This window comes from Melanotaenia boesemani, chromosome 22 (assembly GCF_017639745.1).
Source record: "Melanotaenia boesemani isolate fMelBoe1 chromosome 22, fMelBoe1.pri, whole genome shotgun sequence".
NCBI lineage: Eukaryota > Metazoa > Chordata > Actinopteri > Atheriniformes > Melanotaeniidae > Melanotaenia > Melanotaenia boesemani.
Genome location: NC_055703.1, coordinates 20,949,909 through 20,965,037, shown reverse-complemented (window position 1 = coordinate 20,965,037; position 15,129 = coordinate 20,949,909). Strand labels below are relative to the sequence as shown.

Here is a 15,129-nt window from a genome sequence, read left to right as displayed (position 1 = left end):
GACACATTTCTGTAGACGCTATGCTGTTGGAGTGAAGTTATCCTTCTATTAAAGAAATGAATGACTAACGCTGCGCTTTCTGGCTTGTCCACTAGATGGCGCGCTACACTTCTTATTCACATGTAGTTCCATTAGACGAAGAAGAGAATAGCGGAAGAAGAAGGGGTAACAGTCACCCTGCAGCCACCGAGTGTAAATGAACGACGTTCATCTACTGTGAGTTTAAAGCAAAAACACAACGAAATCACAACCTGAGGCAAATTAATTGCTGTCGCAAGCTGTTAAATTGGCGCAACTGTCTGATCTGCGCGTTTTAGATCGTTCATAACAACTAATATGAATATTTCTACAATATTGGTCACTGTGTTTTTCAGCCAGTTTGCAGTGCCTGTGTTTAGGATTGACAAGAGGCACACCCAGGATAGAAAATAGACTTTCTGGCTCATGTGCCATGTTTCTTCTCTTACCAGCTGTAGATTTACGGTTGATTATTAGTGGTGGTAGTAGTGGTGGTAGTAGTAGTGGTGGTAGTAGTGGTGGTGGGGGGGGGGCAGAAAACCAAAACATATTTATCATTACTATAAAAATAGACACAATTTTCATTAACCAAAGCCAATGAATGAAATTATTGCACTTTATCCTCCTTACTCATATTTATACTATAAATACTGTTAAACTTAGTTAAAATGACTTTTTATATCGGTTTAATTGTCTGTCAAACCTTATATTATGTTCCTTTTTGGATCTTGTCCACAGCAAGTAAGTATAACATTTAAAAAATATATATATTATGGATTAAAAAAGATGTATGCACATATTATGCCTGGCTGAGTGGATTTTAAAAATGACAGAAGATGACATTGTGTCAGCAATTTGGTTTGCAGCAGACATGTACAATCATATATCACATTTTTAAATCATTAGACATAAAAAAAAAACATAAAAATATATAGGTTATGAGCAGCTAATTAAAACAGATGTGCCAAGTGCTCAGTCCAAATAATCTAAAAACAAGGTACATAATAAAAAAATGAATAATCAATAAATAAAGGTGCAGAGTAATTGAAATACAGAGCAGCTACCTCGTCATCTCAATTGCACTTAGAGCCTGGATGGAGAGCAGCACAAGGGAGAACTTGTATCTATTTTTATTAGCTGGAGGAACAGACAGGCAGAAACCAGAAGGTGACCAGTAAGGTAATCTCCAAAGAGCTACTTGCTGAAAACTTGGCATAACTCAGCGTTGTGTGTAGTGTAGTTTGTAAAAAAAAATGTAGATAAAACTGGCAAAAAGTGAAAGAAAAAAGATGAAGTGACCTAAATAACTATCTACAGCACCTGAACAACATCCAGAAGATATATTCTTTAGAAATACTAAAAGAAAATCTACTGAAGACCTGACACAAGACCTGAGATCTACTTCTCACTGAAACTTCATCATAAATTGTCTCCATGGAATGGTGGCTGACAAAAAAAAAAAAAATTCTTAAGGAAGTGAAACAGGGAGAAAATGTTAAGGTATGCTAAATGAGAACTGGACCGGAAATCAGTGGCAACAGGTCTACTGGAGTGATAAATCCTCCCCAGAGCCTGGATTTCAACAATATTGAAGCAGTGTGAAATCATCTGTACAGAGAACAAAACAAAAAGGCAGCATCCAGAATGAGCTTTAAAATGTCCTTCAAGAAGCTTGAACAACTATTCCTGCCTACTTAGAAGAAATTGCAGGAAAACCTTTGCCTTAAATACGCTTTTTCTATTTATGTTTTCACTTTTCAGTAAACAGTTGGACCTGTTTCCATTTTCTGGCAATACTTAAAGATATGAAGAGTAGCTAAGGACTACTACAAGTTAGACTCTAAACTCATGGAGTGATTTTATGATAAGCATCATGCATAACCTATAAATTACTTTATTCTATATAAAGCAAGTTTCACATGATCACATCTTCTCTTTTTAACCAGGATATGTCTGCAGGTTGTGTGAAGTGGCTTCTAAGTCACACAGTGAAAACTGTGTCCAGCACCAGGCCTGGCTACTGGACACCAGCATCACAATTAGCAATATGCTATAAAAGACATAACCTCATCGCTGCCTCATGGAGATGGTCACCTTTTTCCACAGAGGTTGAAGGTACAGAGCAGACGCCTGCACCAAAGAAAAAGAAGCAGGATCCCCGGGCTCGTGTCTCAGTCAGCAGTGTTGGCCGAAAGATCCCTCAGCGAGAGATTCAGGTGATCAGCGAAACTGGTGAGAATCTGGGCATCATGCATCGAGCTGATGTAATCAAAGTCATGGATGAGAGGAGTCTCAAATTAGTACTACTGAGTGAACACAAAGACCCCGCGGTTTACAGACTGATGAGTGGCAAGCAGATCCACGAGGAGCAGCTGAAACTGCGAGAGAAAAACAAGGCGAAAGCAGGTACCCGAATCAGTTAAATGCAGCTTCTCTTCTTCATGAGTTAACTTGCTTGCACATGTGACAGTGAAAATCTTCTAAATGTAGTTTTGAATTAGTCCAAACTGCATCACTCTGCAGAGAAAACCATCACGTTTTGTCTGTGTTCTTTGCTCAGTTCCTGTGCAGGTGAAGGAGCTCACCTTTTCAGCTGGCATGGCAGCTCATGACCTCACCACCAAACTGAAACAAGTAGAGAATTGGTTGAAGAAGAACCACCACATTAGGATCACTCTGCAGGCAAAAGGTGCAAAACCCGCTGTTGACCTGGTGAGGATAAAATCAAAAATTATATTATAAGCTGATTTTTTTTTTTTTTTTTTTGCCTCCCTAATTGTCCTATTTTCTCTTTGTGCCCTTTTCCAAAAGTGCATACTTGACTTTTCACTTAATGGCATGCTTGATGATGTCAAAGTAGGAAATATTCCCGAAAAGAATTAAACCATTTGGGTTTTTTCTGCAGGACACGGCTCTGGAGCAAATGGTGGAACAGATGGAGGTAATGGTGGGGTTTGTTGCCAAACCAAAAGTCATAAGAGATGGTCAAGCAGCCACGTGCATCCTCAGACCGCCGTCAGCGAAAGAACTGTCACAAAAAAGGAAAAACAAAGCTGAGCCACAGTCCACACAATCCCCGTCTGAGGCACATCAGAGTCAAACGCCTCCTGTTAGCAGCACAGACAAAACAACAGTAATGTGATAGAAATAAAACTTTTTCACAAAATGAAGTTGGTGCCTAAATGTCACAACCTGGTTCAGCACTTGGACTTATGTGAAAGGGCTGAACAAAGCACATGGATGGATGACTGGATGAGGGTAAATGTGAGTGGGTTGCTGGAGGGAGGGTGCATGGGGGTGGGTGAGGGGAGGAAGGAGGGAGTGGGTGATGGTGCCCTAGTTCACGGGCTGTGCAGCTGGAACATTGGGGTAAGAGCTGGCTGGCTTTAAGGCTCTTGGGGCCTAGCACTCATCCCTCTCTGGATGGTCAGTAACGGCGAGTGGGGCTCTGGCTGAGGCTTTCCCCTGCCACCTTCTGGGCAGTTCCAAGGTCGTCTTGGTGGTGGGGTGGCTTGGGTTTGTGCTCCGGTATTGCTGCCGATTGCCCGGGTCTATGGGCCGCTCTAGTCTGTCTCTAACCTTCGTAGAAGCGTAGTCATATTTGCATGATCACACTCATTTTTGAGTCCTCATGCTCTGCATCTGACAGTCACTGCATTGTCCTGTAGGGTTTGTTGCAAATATTTTATAAGCATTTTGATTCATTTACTCATTTAAGCATTCTTATTCATTTATTCATTTACATTTTATCCTTAGATTTTAGTAACATGCATTAGGCTCTGCTTTTAATTAATAGAGCTACATTATTATATTGTGGTTGTTATTCCTTCACAGCTCACAGATAATGCATTCACAAACAGGACACAAACTCATATAGGGTTACTGAGTTCAATACTGACAAAAGAGCTAAGAGCTAGCGGCCTTGACAATGTTCTGGATGGCCAGTAGGGAGTAATCGTAAATATTGTTACATCTCTTTGCTTATCGATTCACTCCTAGCAGAACGGAATTTCCCAGTAACTCAGAAATCATTAAAAGAACAGCCTTTGTGTAAAACTGTGGGAACAGGTAGAAGAAAGTCAGCAAAAAAAAAAAAAGGCAGACAGATAACAGGGCAGAGTGAAGCATCTTCTTTCAGCTCTGACGTACCCCAAAAGGAGGACCTGGAGGAATCAAATTCCCGGAAGAAGGAAGGACCACCTTGCAAAATACACATTCACATGAATGCTCACCACATGCACGCAGATAGCCACAATGCTTTGTATCACTATAAATGAGGAGGATAATTTAGTTAGGCGGGTCTTTTGGCTGAACCGAAGGGTCCAGACACTTTGTGTATTAGTGATCAGAAGCTAAGCTAACAGGCCTCCTTATCGAGAAGATATGTATTGTTTTCTTATTACTGGCTTAACAAAGAATTGTCAATTCTACTCAAACTCTGGTGTTTTTGCCTTCTTTTAAAAATGTGGATTTTTGAACACTCTTCCTTTCTGATTTACAGGTGGTTAATAAATCTTTAAAGCCAACAAAGAATATTTTAAAACTTCAGTTCATACACTAAGAGCTGCTTTTGTTTTTTGGGGGTGTGTTTCTGGCACTCTGATTTTTGCTGTGATACATGTTTGTTTTTTCCAGCTTGCTCATCTCTTATAGGTGCTCCTGATGATTGTAAGCTTAGTTTCCTGTAAAAGCCGTAGGAAATTCTCTGTTTCAGTACAAGTGTAGCATTTGGTTGTCTGGTGTTTGGATTGAAGGGTCATAGCCTTCTCTCTGTTATTTCTTTTTTCTACTTTTCATTTCTGTTCATGCTTCTCCTTTTTTTATTATTCAAAATAAATAAATAAGACTTTAAATAAAAAAAATCAGTTTATCAAGACAACAGACAATAAATGAAAATGAAAAGTAACAGATAACCAAAATGCCCTTATCCTGTGGGGTGAAGTCTGACTGGTACCCCATGTGCCACACCAAAATTAAACCATCATATTCTAACAAACATTCAGTGTAGACCAACTTGTACACGGGTGAACCTCAGTTTCTCAAGTGCAAGTGAATGCAGCATGCATTGTATGTCGTTCTACATCAACACTACCAAGTTTGTGATCATCTAGCATAATCTTGCTAACTGCCTAAATGGGTGATATTTGTCTTTCCATACAATTTCCAATTTATGAAGATCATTGTAAAAGTAAAAAAAAACACCATATTTGATGACTCTGCAAAAAAAAATGTTTGGACCTACCCCTTCCTGCCTTTTGGTGATTAAGAGTGCAGTTCTGTGTGTTGGAATCAACCTATCATGGCTCATCACACACACTATCTTTATCTAAAAGTATGTGAGATGTGAGGAACACATCAAACAAGCATCAGTGTGAATATTTCTCTTTATTCAAGGTTGTTTTTGGTAAAAAATAAAAGCAAATTTGGCATACGGATACATTCACTTGTCACAGATAAACGTGTTTGCTCGACTTAAAAGTCATTTCAACACTTTATCAACACTTCTCTCAGCAGAGATACTGTTTTGGAACAGTTTTCTTTTAATCAGAGCCATTTTCATTAAAAAAAGGAGAGAACTTAAAATGATAAAAACCACCTTAAGGCCCCCCAAAACAAAAATTCCTAGATTGTGTTAGACATAAAAAAGAATAACAAAAGCAGCTCAACTAGCATGCATTAAAACATTTGTCAATAAGCCTCAAGCACTTTGTAGGAGGAGAAGGGTTTAACAAAGTGATAGTCCAGGTTGCCGCAGTGAGGGCACTGCTGGACGTTGCTGTACTCGGAGAAATACTGCATCCCAACTCGAACGTCCACCACCGGCTTCCCGCAGTGCTTACAGTTGAGACGAGCCTGAGGACACACGGGACACAGGTCAGTGGAGTTAAAGTTGACATAACAATGTCAAGCCAAAGGTTTGACAACATCTCATTACCTGGTGAAATCAAGGTGACAGTAACAGACTGAGCATCTAAAACAGACATTTTTTTCAGCACTTTTGAAACAAGTTGTTTGCACTTGATCGAGTACTTAAAGTCCAGGGGCCTTATTCCTAAAGGTTCTCAGCACAAAGGAGCCAAATTCTAAGAAAATTCTTAGAATCATAATGTTTTCTTGGAATTTCCCCTAAAAGTAAAGATTCAATCCTAGTTAAGATAAAAGGTATTCCTAAGAAGAGGAAACAATGTCAGACATAAGAGGTAGGATTGATATTATCCAAACAATGGAAGACAGTGAACTAATTAGACGCTACAGATTGGATCTTGCAGGAATCATATTCATGGTTCATGAAATCTACATGTCGAATCAGTTTATGCTCAATGGACAAATTGAGCCAGGAGCAAACACTGTTCATCTGGCCATTTGGGCTTCCTTCTCCTTTTCTTTTCCATTGCTGTTCACTGGTTTGTGGTAGATTTGAAAGCCAACCATCACTGCTTCTTATAGGCTGGTCAACAATCACAGACATTGATGGAAGCTGAGCCATTTTTCCCTCATTAATATAAGTGCAAAAGCTACCAGCAGTAAACAAATGACAAATAAATGTAAGCAAATAAATTTAACTATCAGCATGTGAATACTGTGCAAGTGGGCCTGAGTTCCCACACGGTCTGTAGGAGTATTTAAGTATAGCTTAATATTATTTTAACAGATTTTTTATTTAAAATATTATTTATAATTACACAGTCTTCATAGAGATTAGATTCTATGATTGAGTCTGTATTTGATGGTCCATTGTATGCCCATTATCACCAAAAGTGTATTTATATATAGCTTTTAGGATCAACCAATCACAGCTTTTGAAATGATAACTCATATATAACAACAGGGTCAACCACACCTCCCTAAAACAGGAGTTTCTATCCATTCCTTGGTCACAGTTCTCTGATGTCCTAGAATCACTCTTACGCTAAGACTCCTTACTGGGGATTTTTAGGCTGAGTTAGGAGCTCTCTGAGAGGGTTCCAAGAATCTCTAGGAATACGGACCCCAGTTCTTTATACTTCTACTGCTCTAAAATTCAGAGACAAGCCCATTTGCTCTACATTTATTTGCTTTGTTTGTAGTAACTTTGCAGCTTCAGTTCAAAAAAACTGCAAACTCTAGTATGTCCATAATTATTCATGGAATAATTTTTTTCCCCTCAGACTTTTACAGGTCAACATAATTGTCTTTTTGGTTTGTTCATTTTTTTTTATTTGTATCTACTGTATTGCGCAATAGCATTTAACAACTTTCACAACAATGTAACAAGGACCAGTACTTCCAATTACGAAGTTGTTTACATTAGCTGAAGTAGTGACATGAAGTCTGGGTCTGGGGTACCTAGATTTTACTTAAGTGTCTAAAATTAATTTTTACCTCTTTATACTCCTGCGGTGCTAAATATAATAGACATGCTTTGACATATAGTTTAAAAGAGGGATATCGTTTATGCTTGTGTTTGACACTCAGGCACAGATAAGCAAAATTTAGATAAAAAAAAAGCCACAGATGTACGACTGGCACCTGATTTACACCAAACTGACATATGCACACATACTGCAGTGAGATTCTGAATCCAGTGGTGTTCCCATATTTCTAGAATCCAGGACCTAAAGCATGAGGAGGAGGTACCAAGCTGTGGCTGTTTATGGATCTTTCACAAACAACTGAGGTCCCTGACAGTGTAAAAAAAAATATGTGATGTTAATCCCTTATTATTGTGGGAGGACAGAATCATCCAACTCGCGAAGAAACACGGAACAAAAGCGCATACTAACAGAAGAATATTGCAGGGGATTGTTAGGGGCACTAATGGAATTAGCTGAGTTGCTCATTCCACAGAAGCATGATTCTTACAAGTTATACCTGGTTGTAAAGGTGACCAACAAAGCTTTTCAACAAAGTATAAAGCAACACCAGCTGGTATTATTACAGGGGAGATAACTGTGTAAGACATTCTCTATTTTTTTTTTATTAATGCGCTTATCAATGACCCTCAGAGATCAGAGTGTCTACCTGGCAACACGGCGAAGCAGCTAGTATATCGTAGGTGTACATGGTTCCCAGCTGGTGCCAGCTTCCATCCCAGCGTGACTTGCACTTTATACACACAATCTTGTGGACACCCTCCAGACAGTCCACACAAATGGCGTAGAGATGCATTAACCGACCTGTTGCAAGAGGACAAGGAACAATTAGATTACTCAAAACACAAGATCAGTTTTTTATTTTAATTGATTCATTTGTGCAGAATGCAGACCAGAGAGCTACTTAAACTAAATACCTTCATTATTGACTTTTGTTGAACTTTTATTTCAATATCCAAATGTCTTTAATTTTGTGACATTATTGCTTGCAAACTTATTTGATTTTTTTAATTCATTAGAAAACTTCTTGAAACTGTTTGAGAGGAGTTTAATTAAACTTTTGTGAACATTCAAAGCTTGAGTCATCATCTGTTCTGTTGTTTGTTGCTGCATTTGCTTATTAGGACCACAGTACATGTGCAATCCAATTTTCTGAAGGTGAAATTAAGCTCAAAACGTCAGTGGAAATTTGAATATATGGTAAAAACCGCTCTGTCTAAATTTGTTTATTCAAACCTTATTTTTAGATCTGTACAAGACCTTTAACTCTTCTCCTTCTCCTTCATTTCTATTATGCCAAATAGAGAAGAATAAAAAAAGACTGGGTATATCTTTATTCCATATTTATGCATATCAAGGATACAGATATCAAAGCTTGCAGACTAGCACATCAAAGATGCTCTATGTTGCTGCTGTACTAATTCACATTCATGCTGGACTGTGCAGAAGCCAGCAAAAACCCTTTCATGTCTATAAACACAGCATGGACTGGGCTCACTGATGGATGCATTTTCCTTTGTTTGAGGAAAGATACAACACAGAGGGGATTTATTGTGAGATACATTTTTATTCTGGGACTCAACTGCAGTGGATTTGCATGAGAAAAATTCTTTCAAAATCTTTATTTCTTACTTCCTGTTATGATGCCACTCATTGACAGGTTTGTCTGAAAGAAAGAGCTCCTGTCTCTTAAAATGTTCCACTCCCTGAAAGCCTGTTTCCAGTGCCAAAGCACCAGCTTTACAATCTTACTGGTGATCCAAAAACTGTAAATATACCAAGTAACTAAACGCTTTGCTACTGATTTCAAATCCAGCCAAGTTCCAAAATATTCTGCATGGTTTCACTTCATAAAACATTTGTTTATTTTCTGTGGCAGATTCAGCTTGTGTCATTTTTCATGTTTGTTTAGATTATTGATAATCTCAGACAGGTTTGATAATTAGTTTCCCAGGTGAGTTTAACTAAAAGGAAAATGTTCAGGGGGGTTGTTGTATTAAGTAAGTCCCAGTTTCCATGCAGGAAAAAGACGGATCTTTCTGCACATGAAAGATGTGAAATAATGCAATGCTCTGTCAAAAGGAATGAAAAAAACACACTGATGAGCAGCAAGCACATTTTTTAACCTGCTGGTGTCTCTACAATCCTAAGAACCTTCATGCAGGATACTCCGAAAGCTGCAGTTGTGCATCAAGTTGTATTTCGGCCACCCTCAACCAATGTTCAAAAGAAGAAATGTTTACAGAGGGCTCAGAAATACATAGACTCATTTTGAAACAGTTTTGTTCACTGAAAAATGCCATGCCACACTGGATGGATTTCTGAATGGTTGGTGGATAGTCACCATGTCCCAACAAGGCTGCCACATGGTGCAGAGATGTTGTGAGCTGGAATAATGGGGGATTGAGATTGTAGGCCTATTTAGGGTGTCTGGGGTGTCAAAATAACCTCCGCTTAATGTGTGCAGTTTCTATCTTGCATTGTGTAAAATAATGTTAGATTTAGTTTTAAAAAAAACATTTCTACAACTGTGCTTGACAATAGAGATGCTGATTGGGTAAAAAAAAAGGTGATGTAACTTTTAAATGACACTTAAATGACACTACCTCCCTGCATCTGTATGTAGCTGTATTCTAAATGTTTGCAATACAGCATAAGTAATGTATAGAGTTTTTTTTTGTTTTGTTTTTCATTTTAGTAAGACCAATGTGTTTCATTTATGCGTTGTGTTTAATGCCATAATTTAAGATGTTGCTCTTAAAACCTGACCTTGAAGGTGGCAGGGCACATCATACTCAATTTCATCGTGGCGAGAGGGGCTGAGAAACAGCGTCCCATCCACCAGAGGAAACTGTTCGAACACAGGTAGTGATCGGTGGCACAGCGCACAGTTGACCACATTTCTCTGGCTTGCACTGAGAGCAGACAGGATAAACCTAAAGGAAAAGATCAGAGTAAAAGATCATCATAAACTCACTTCAAATGAACAGCAATGGTAGATTTCAGTAGTTATTGTTTTATAGGACGAATATTACACTTTAAGCAATGTCTTGTAATATTTTATATTTGTTAGACCAAAACAATGATTCCTCACATATTAAAAACAGATCAGTGAATACTGGTGCACAAGGACATGTTTACTGATGGACATGAAAACACAGTAAACTTTGCTGTTTGAGTGAAATGAAAAATGCATTCATAGGTTTGCATCATAAAAAAGAAGAAATGAGTCGAAATCACTGCAGACTAGTTAGACTAGTTATGCTAAACTGGAACATGTTAACTTTCTCCTCAACCCTGAGTTTATACCTTTTCACAAGTCACTTTAAAGACTATTTCCTCAGTATCTTCTCCAAATAGGGATTGAACCAGCAACTTTAACATTTAATCACAATATTCTGATGCAGCAATTTTTTTTTAAACTAATCATAACTAATAAATCATAACTAACTATACATTTCCCAGAAGCCTCACCTGCGCAGCTCCTCTCCCTGGCCTGCCTGGGCATCATCCTCCATGCGAACGTGGTACGTGTTCAGTTTGTGGCGAGGAATGTGGGTGAGGAGCTCCGAGAGGTCCAGCCTCCTCAGGAACTGCACTGGGTGCGAGTGGACACCATCACCTCCACTCCCAGGGGGCAGCCGGTGATGCAGCGGGAGGGCAAAGGGGAGTTGGAGTGGAAGAACAGACCCGGGGTCAAGGTGAGAACCACTAGCTGAAACGCTAGGGGCTCCTAAGGAGCAGCCACCCCCCCGACCCAGAGCTCCTCCAATCAGGAGGTGTTTTCTCTGAGGGTCCATGTGGACGGCTGATTTAAGGAACTCTCCCAGCTGACGGGAACCCCGCAGACCTGCTCCTACACCTCCTGGTCCGAGGATAGGAGTTGGGGAGAAAGGGAAACAAGTCGGAGGAGACTGTCCTGGGGAGTCACACGGAGACTTCTGAGAAGGTACCAGGGGAAAAAAACCCCCTCCCCCTCCAGCTGCTCCTCTCTCTGTAGAGTTCTGTCGGTCCAATGATTGTCTACGAGGTAACTCCTGACTGGAGGCCCTGTGAGCTAGTTTGCCTCCTCCTGCTCCTGCTCCTGCTGTTGGTTTGCTTTTCTTGGGCTCCTCAAAAACACCATCCCTAGAGCTTGTGGCCCCTCCACTGGCCCCAGTCCTGCCAGTACTTCTCTCAGACGGCTTTTTCTTGCGCTCATCCTGCATGCGTTTGACCTGATACCAGTCGGTGTCCTTCTTCAGATGACCCTGTCCACACCGGCAGGAGCAGAACCTGAAGGCCAGGTCATAGCCCTTCTTGGTCCACATGTTCTGCCGACACTGCTTTTCGTTCCAGGACCGCGCACGGCCGATGCAGTTGAACTGGACGAGGATGGAGCTCTCCCACTCGTAGAAGCACTGCAGATGCATCCAGTTGCCGTAAGGACAGAGCTCGTTGTTGCAGAGCACCCGCTGATAGTCATCCTTCTCCAGGTCGATGGAGCAGCCGAAGCTGCAGCCCAGAGGAGTGGCACACTGGGCCTCTGAATGACAACAGGTGAGACAGGAAAAGGGTTATTATGTTCTGTTATCACAAAGAATGAAATATCATTAACTGGTTACAAGTCTAGACTTTAACCAGGACTGTTTTACCACAGAGCCATGCTGAAAATGTTCAGAATGTAGTTAATGGGTTTTTTTTAAATAAGAAATGCTTTGGTTTAAATCATTCAACATTAATGTTTCCTTCCCAGATGTGCAAATAGCCTCAGACCATAATAGATGCTGGCTTCTTAAGTGTATAGCAAAGGATACAGCACTCATAATTTTAATAAGAACAAAAAAGGAAAATTAAAATAAAATATAATAAATAAATAATAAAAAAAATAATTATAAAAGATTTTAGGCTGGCTTTCACACATGCTGCATCTCTGACCTGCAATCACCAGCAGTACCATCAGAGCGGTCTGCCTGGCATCAGCAATAGGTCTGCAACTGAGGATTTTTTTTTAATTTATTATTAATCTACAAGTTATTTTTTACCTTTAATAGACCAAACTTGATCTAACTAGTACAAGGTGGCGGCTTTAAACTGAAAAAAAGTTAAAAAAAAAAACTCAAAATTATTAAATCTATAATTATATTCACAGTAATATGATGAGAAGTGGTATGAAAGCTAACTGAGAAGCTGGAGCCAGGAAATGTTGGTCATTTTAGCTTCATCAAAGACATTTCTGATACTTTCAGCTTCACATTTTTATGCTGAAAGTTTTGGTATTTTACAGAAACTTTGCGATCTGCAGTCTGATTATTAGTCTCTGCTGTAAAATTTGGAACAATGTGCAAACAAAAGATTCTCATTTTTGGTGATATTATATCAGCAAAGCCAACTGAAGCAGACAACTGAGTCTTTACAACAGTTTCTTCATCAAAAGTGTCATATCAACAATCAATAGATGAGGTGAAAGTGTAAAGCAATGTCTTCAGAGTCTTTATCTGCATGTATTTACGAAATTCAACTGGGCCATTCAAGCCTATGATAAACTCTATTCAAGTACTGCCAGCTATTGACGCTGGATGTGAATCAAACAAATGTGGGCACACAGTTTCTACAAGGAGTAGCTCATGGTAATACACTGTGGGTGTGTGGGGGGGATGTTTCCTCCTTCCTTTTCCGGTGCACTGTCAGCTCTCTGTCTTTGTAACTCACCACAGAGTGGAGAAAAATGTACATTTTTAGGTCTGTGTCACAATTTACTGTAAACAGCTTATGGCGTACAGCAGAAAGTTAAAATATCAGCATGAACTAATTTGATCACAACTCTCGAATGCAACAATTGTCACAAACCTTCATATATCAATTAACCTTACAATGACTTATAAGAAAATGCATCAAACTACCACATGTGAAAGGCTGAAATGATCTAATGCTAGGCGTTTCTGCTTAAATTTGACTCAGCGTTTAAATCTCAGCAGCGCTTCACAGAGATATTGAGGCTGAAAGCTAAATATATAACAAGTAATTATGACTTTTGCCATTACTAAGACTCTTTATAAGTCCCCTGTATAATCAGATAAGTGCACTGATTTGTTATTTTTATTAAGTGATATAGATCTTTACAGTAGTGTCAGGAAGAAGTTTTATTCAGCTGACCTGCAATATTGCTCTCACCTAAACATGAGTGCATTAGTCATGCTGTTAAGTTTGTTTAAAGCTATATTAGTTCAGTTTGTATGAGTGCAAATAGCCCTGCAGGATGACTTCTCCAGCTGTTGTCAGACTCTACGGGTTGAAGTTGAATTAGAGTATTACTGATAAGAAAGAAGGCCACAAAGTGTGTGGAAAAGGTGCGCGTCAGGAAAAAGCTCAGCCTCGCAGGAGAGCCTAACTTAATAGAGTGCAGGAATCTGTGAGAAATATGACACATCAAGCAACGCCTACTTTGACATGATTTCAACTGGTTTCCACAACCTACTTCTGCCAAAACAAAGCACAGTGGCCTTTAAAATTAGTCACCAACTGAGGTTTCAGCGCACTTCAGCAACTACTACTAGCTGATTCATGAAAACACAAATCAATAAATGTATAAGGCCTTAAATCGATCCATGAAGTCAGGGTTTCCCAATCTATTTTTTAGCCTTCATGCATGAGTGTAGAGGGGTGCGAATATTTGCAGCGTCGCAGTGCATGCATGTTGTAGTCGTGTAGACATTCAGGGCTTCCCCTGGCAAGAAGGTAGCATCTCCAAACTTCACCACATCTGCGCCTGCTTCCCCTCTTACCACTTGAGCGCTCGTTCCTGGGTGCAGCAGCCGCGGCCGCGCCTCCTGCTGCGGCCGCACAGGCTCCATTTTCCTGCTCATCTCCGCTACTGTTCGTGCGTTTGCTTTTCTTTCCCTTGCTGCTCTTCTGGTTGGGCATTTTACAGGATTCGGATGTCGGTGTTATTTTCGACCTCTATCAACGGCTTCTGTCAGCACTGTCTGACATTTCCGTGGACTCCATTTCTCCAGTGGATTGGTGGTGCGTTCGACTTGTTGTCTTTGCGCGGTCGCTTTTAGTTTCCTTGTGGACGACAAGCAGGAGGGTTGGTTTTTGCACCAGGTATAACAAAAAAGCTGCTATAACCTTTAAGAGCGAAGGCGTGTCCGTCTCTTGTTTTGATTCCTGCTCTGCTGTTTTCTTCCACATCTGACGTCACGTGGCCCCGCCCCCGGCAGTGAGTGTCAACCATTAATGCGACATTCAAGTATCGTGGGAAAAATATTACAGTAATAAGCGTGCAATAAAATACAAACGTGTGAAAGAATTCAGTTATGATAATTAACACAACTTAATTCAAATACAAAAGTAAACTTTGAAGTATGAAGGACAGTGGTGATACTTAAAACAATATTTGAATATATACATATCCATTGCGTGAATGAATGAATGAATGAATGAATGAATGAATGAATGAAAATTCTTGACACCTCTAGCAGAGGTAAACATCTGCTCTGACTGTAGCTGTGTGTTCTTTTGGACGGGGGAGGGGCCTGAGTCGGCACCGAGAAGAGTGTTGCGTGCTTTCACGTCAGTCTCCAAAAGTCTCCACTAACACCAGAAAAAGTGGCTAGATTTGTCGCTAGTCGCTTCTCTGAAATAGAGTCAATATATGGGTCCGAAAACTCACTAAATTTAGCGCCAAAGTAGTTAAATTATCAACACTGCTTTAGCTGAGCTCTGCCGTGTGCATTGCTCTAATTGGTGTACCGGAAATGGTGCACAGATAAACGTT

General features: G+C 39.9%; 2 protein-coding genes across 2 annotated transcripts; one reads left to right on the top strand and one right to left on the bottom strand.

Moving 5' to 3' along the window:
- The first annotated feature begins 145 nt into the window (after nt 1–145).
- Nucleotides 146–3,184, top strand: mtif3 (mitochondrial translational initiation factor 3). The gene is made up of 4 exons (XM_041976052.1): nt 146–216; nt 1,965–2,424; nt 2,579–2,730; nt 2,924–3,184. The coding sequence occupies exons 2-4, from the start codon at nt 1,968–1,970 to the stop codon at nt 3,158–3,160; spliced, it is 846 nt and encodes a 281-aa protein (XP_041831986.1). The 5' UTR covers nt 146–216; nt 1,965–1,967; the 3' UTR covers nt 3,161–3,184.
- A 2,200-nt stretch (nt 3,185–5,384) lies between these two features.
- Nucleotides 5,385–14,715, bottom strand: heca (hdc homolog, cell cycle regulator). The gene is made up of 5 exons (XM_041976441.1): nt 14,135–14,715; nt 10,845–11,895; nt 10,140–10,306; nt 8,020–8,174; nt 5,385–5,871 (listed from the first exon to the last, which is right to left on the bottom strand). Exons 1-5 carry the CDS (start codon nt 14,271–14,273, stop codon nt 5,707–5,709), a joined length of 1,677 nt encoding a protein of 558 aa, XP_041832375.1. The 5' UTR covers nt 14,274–14,715; the 3' UTR covers nt 5,385–5,706.
- Between the last annotated feature and the right edge of the window lie 414 nt (nt 14,716–15,129).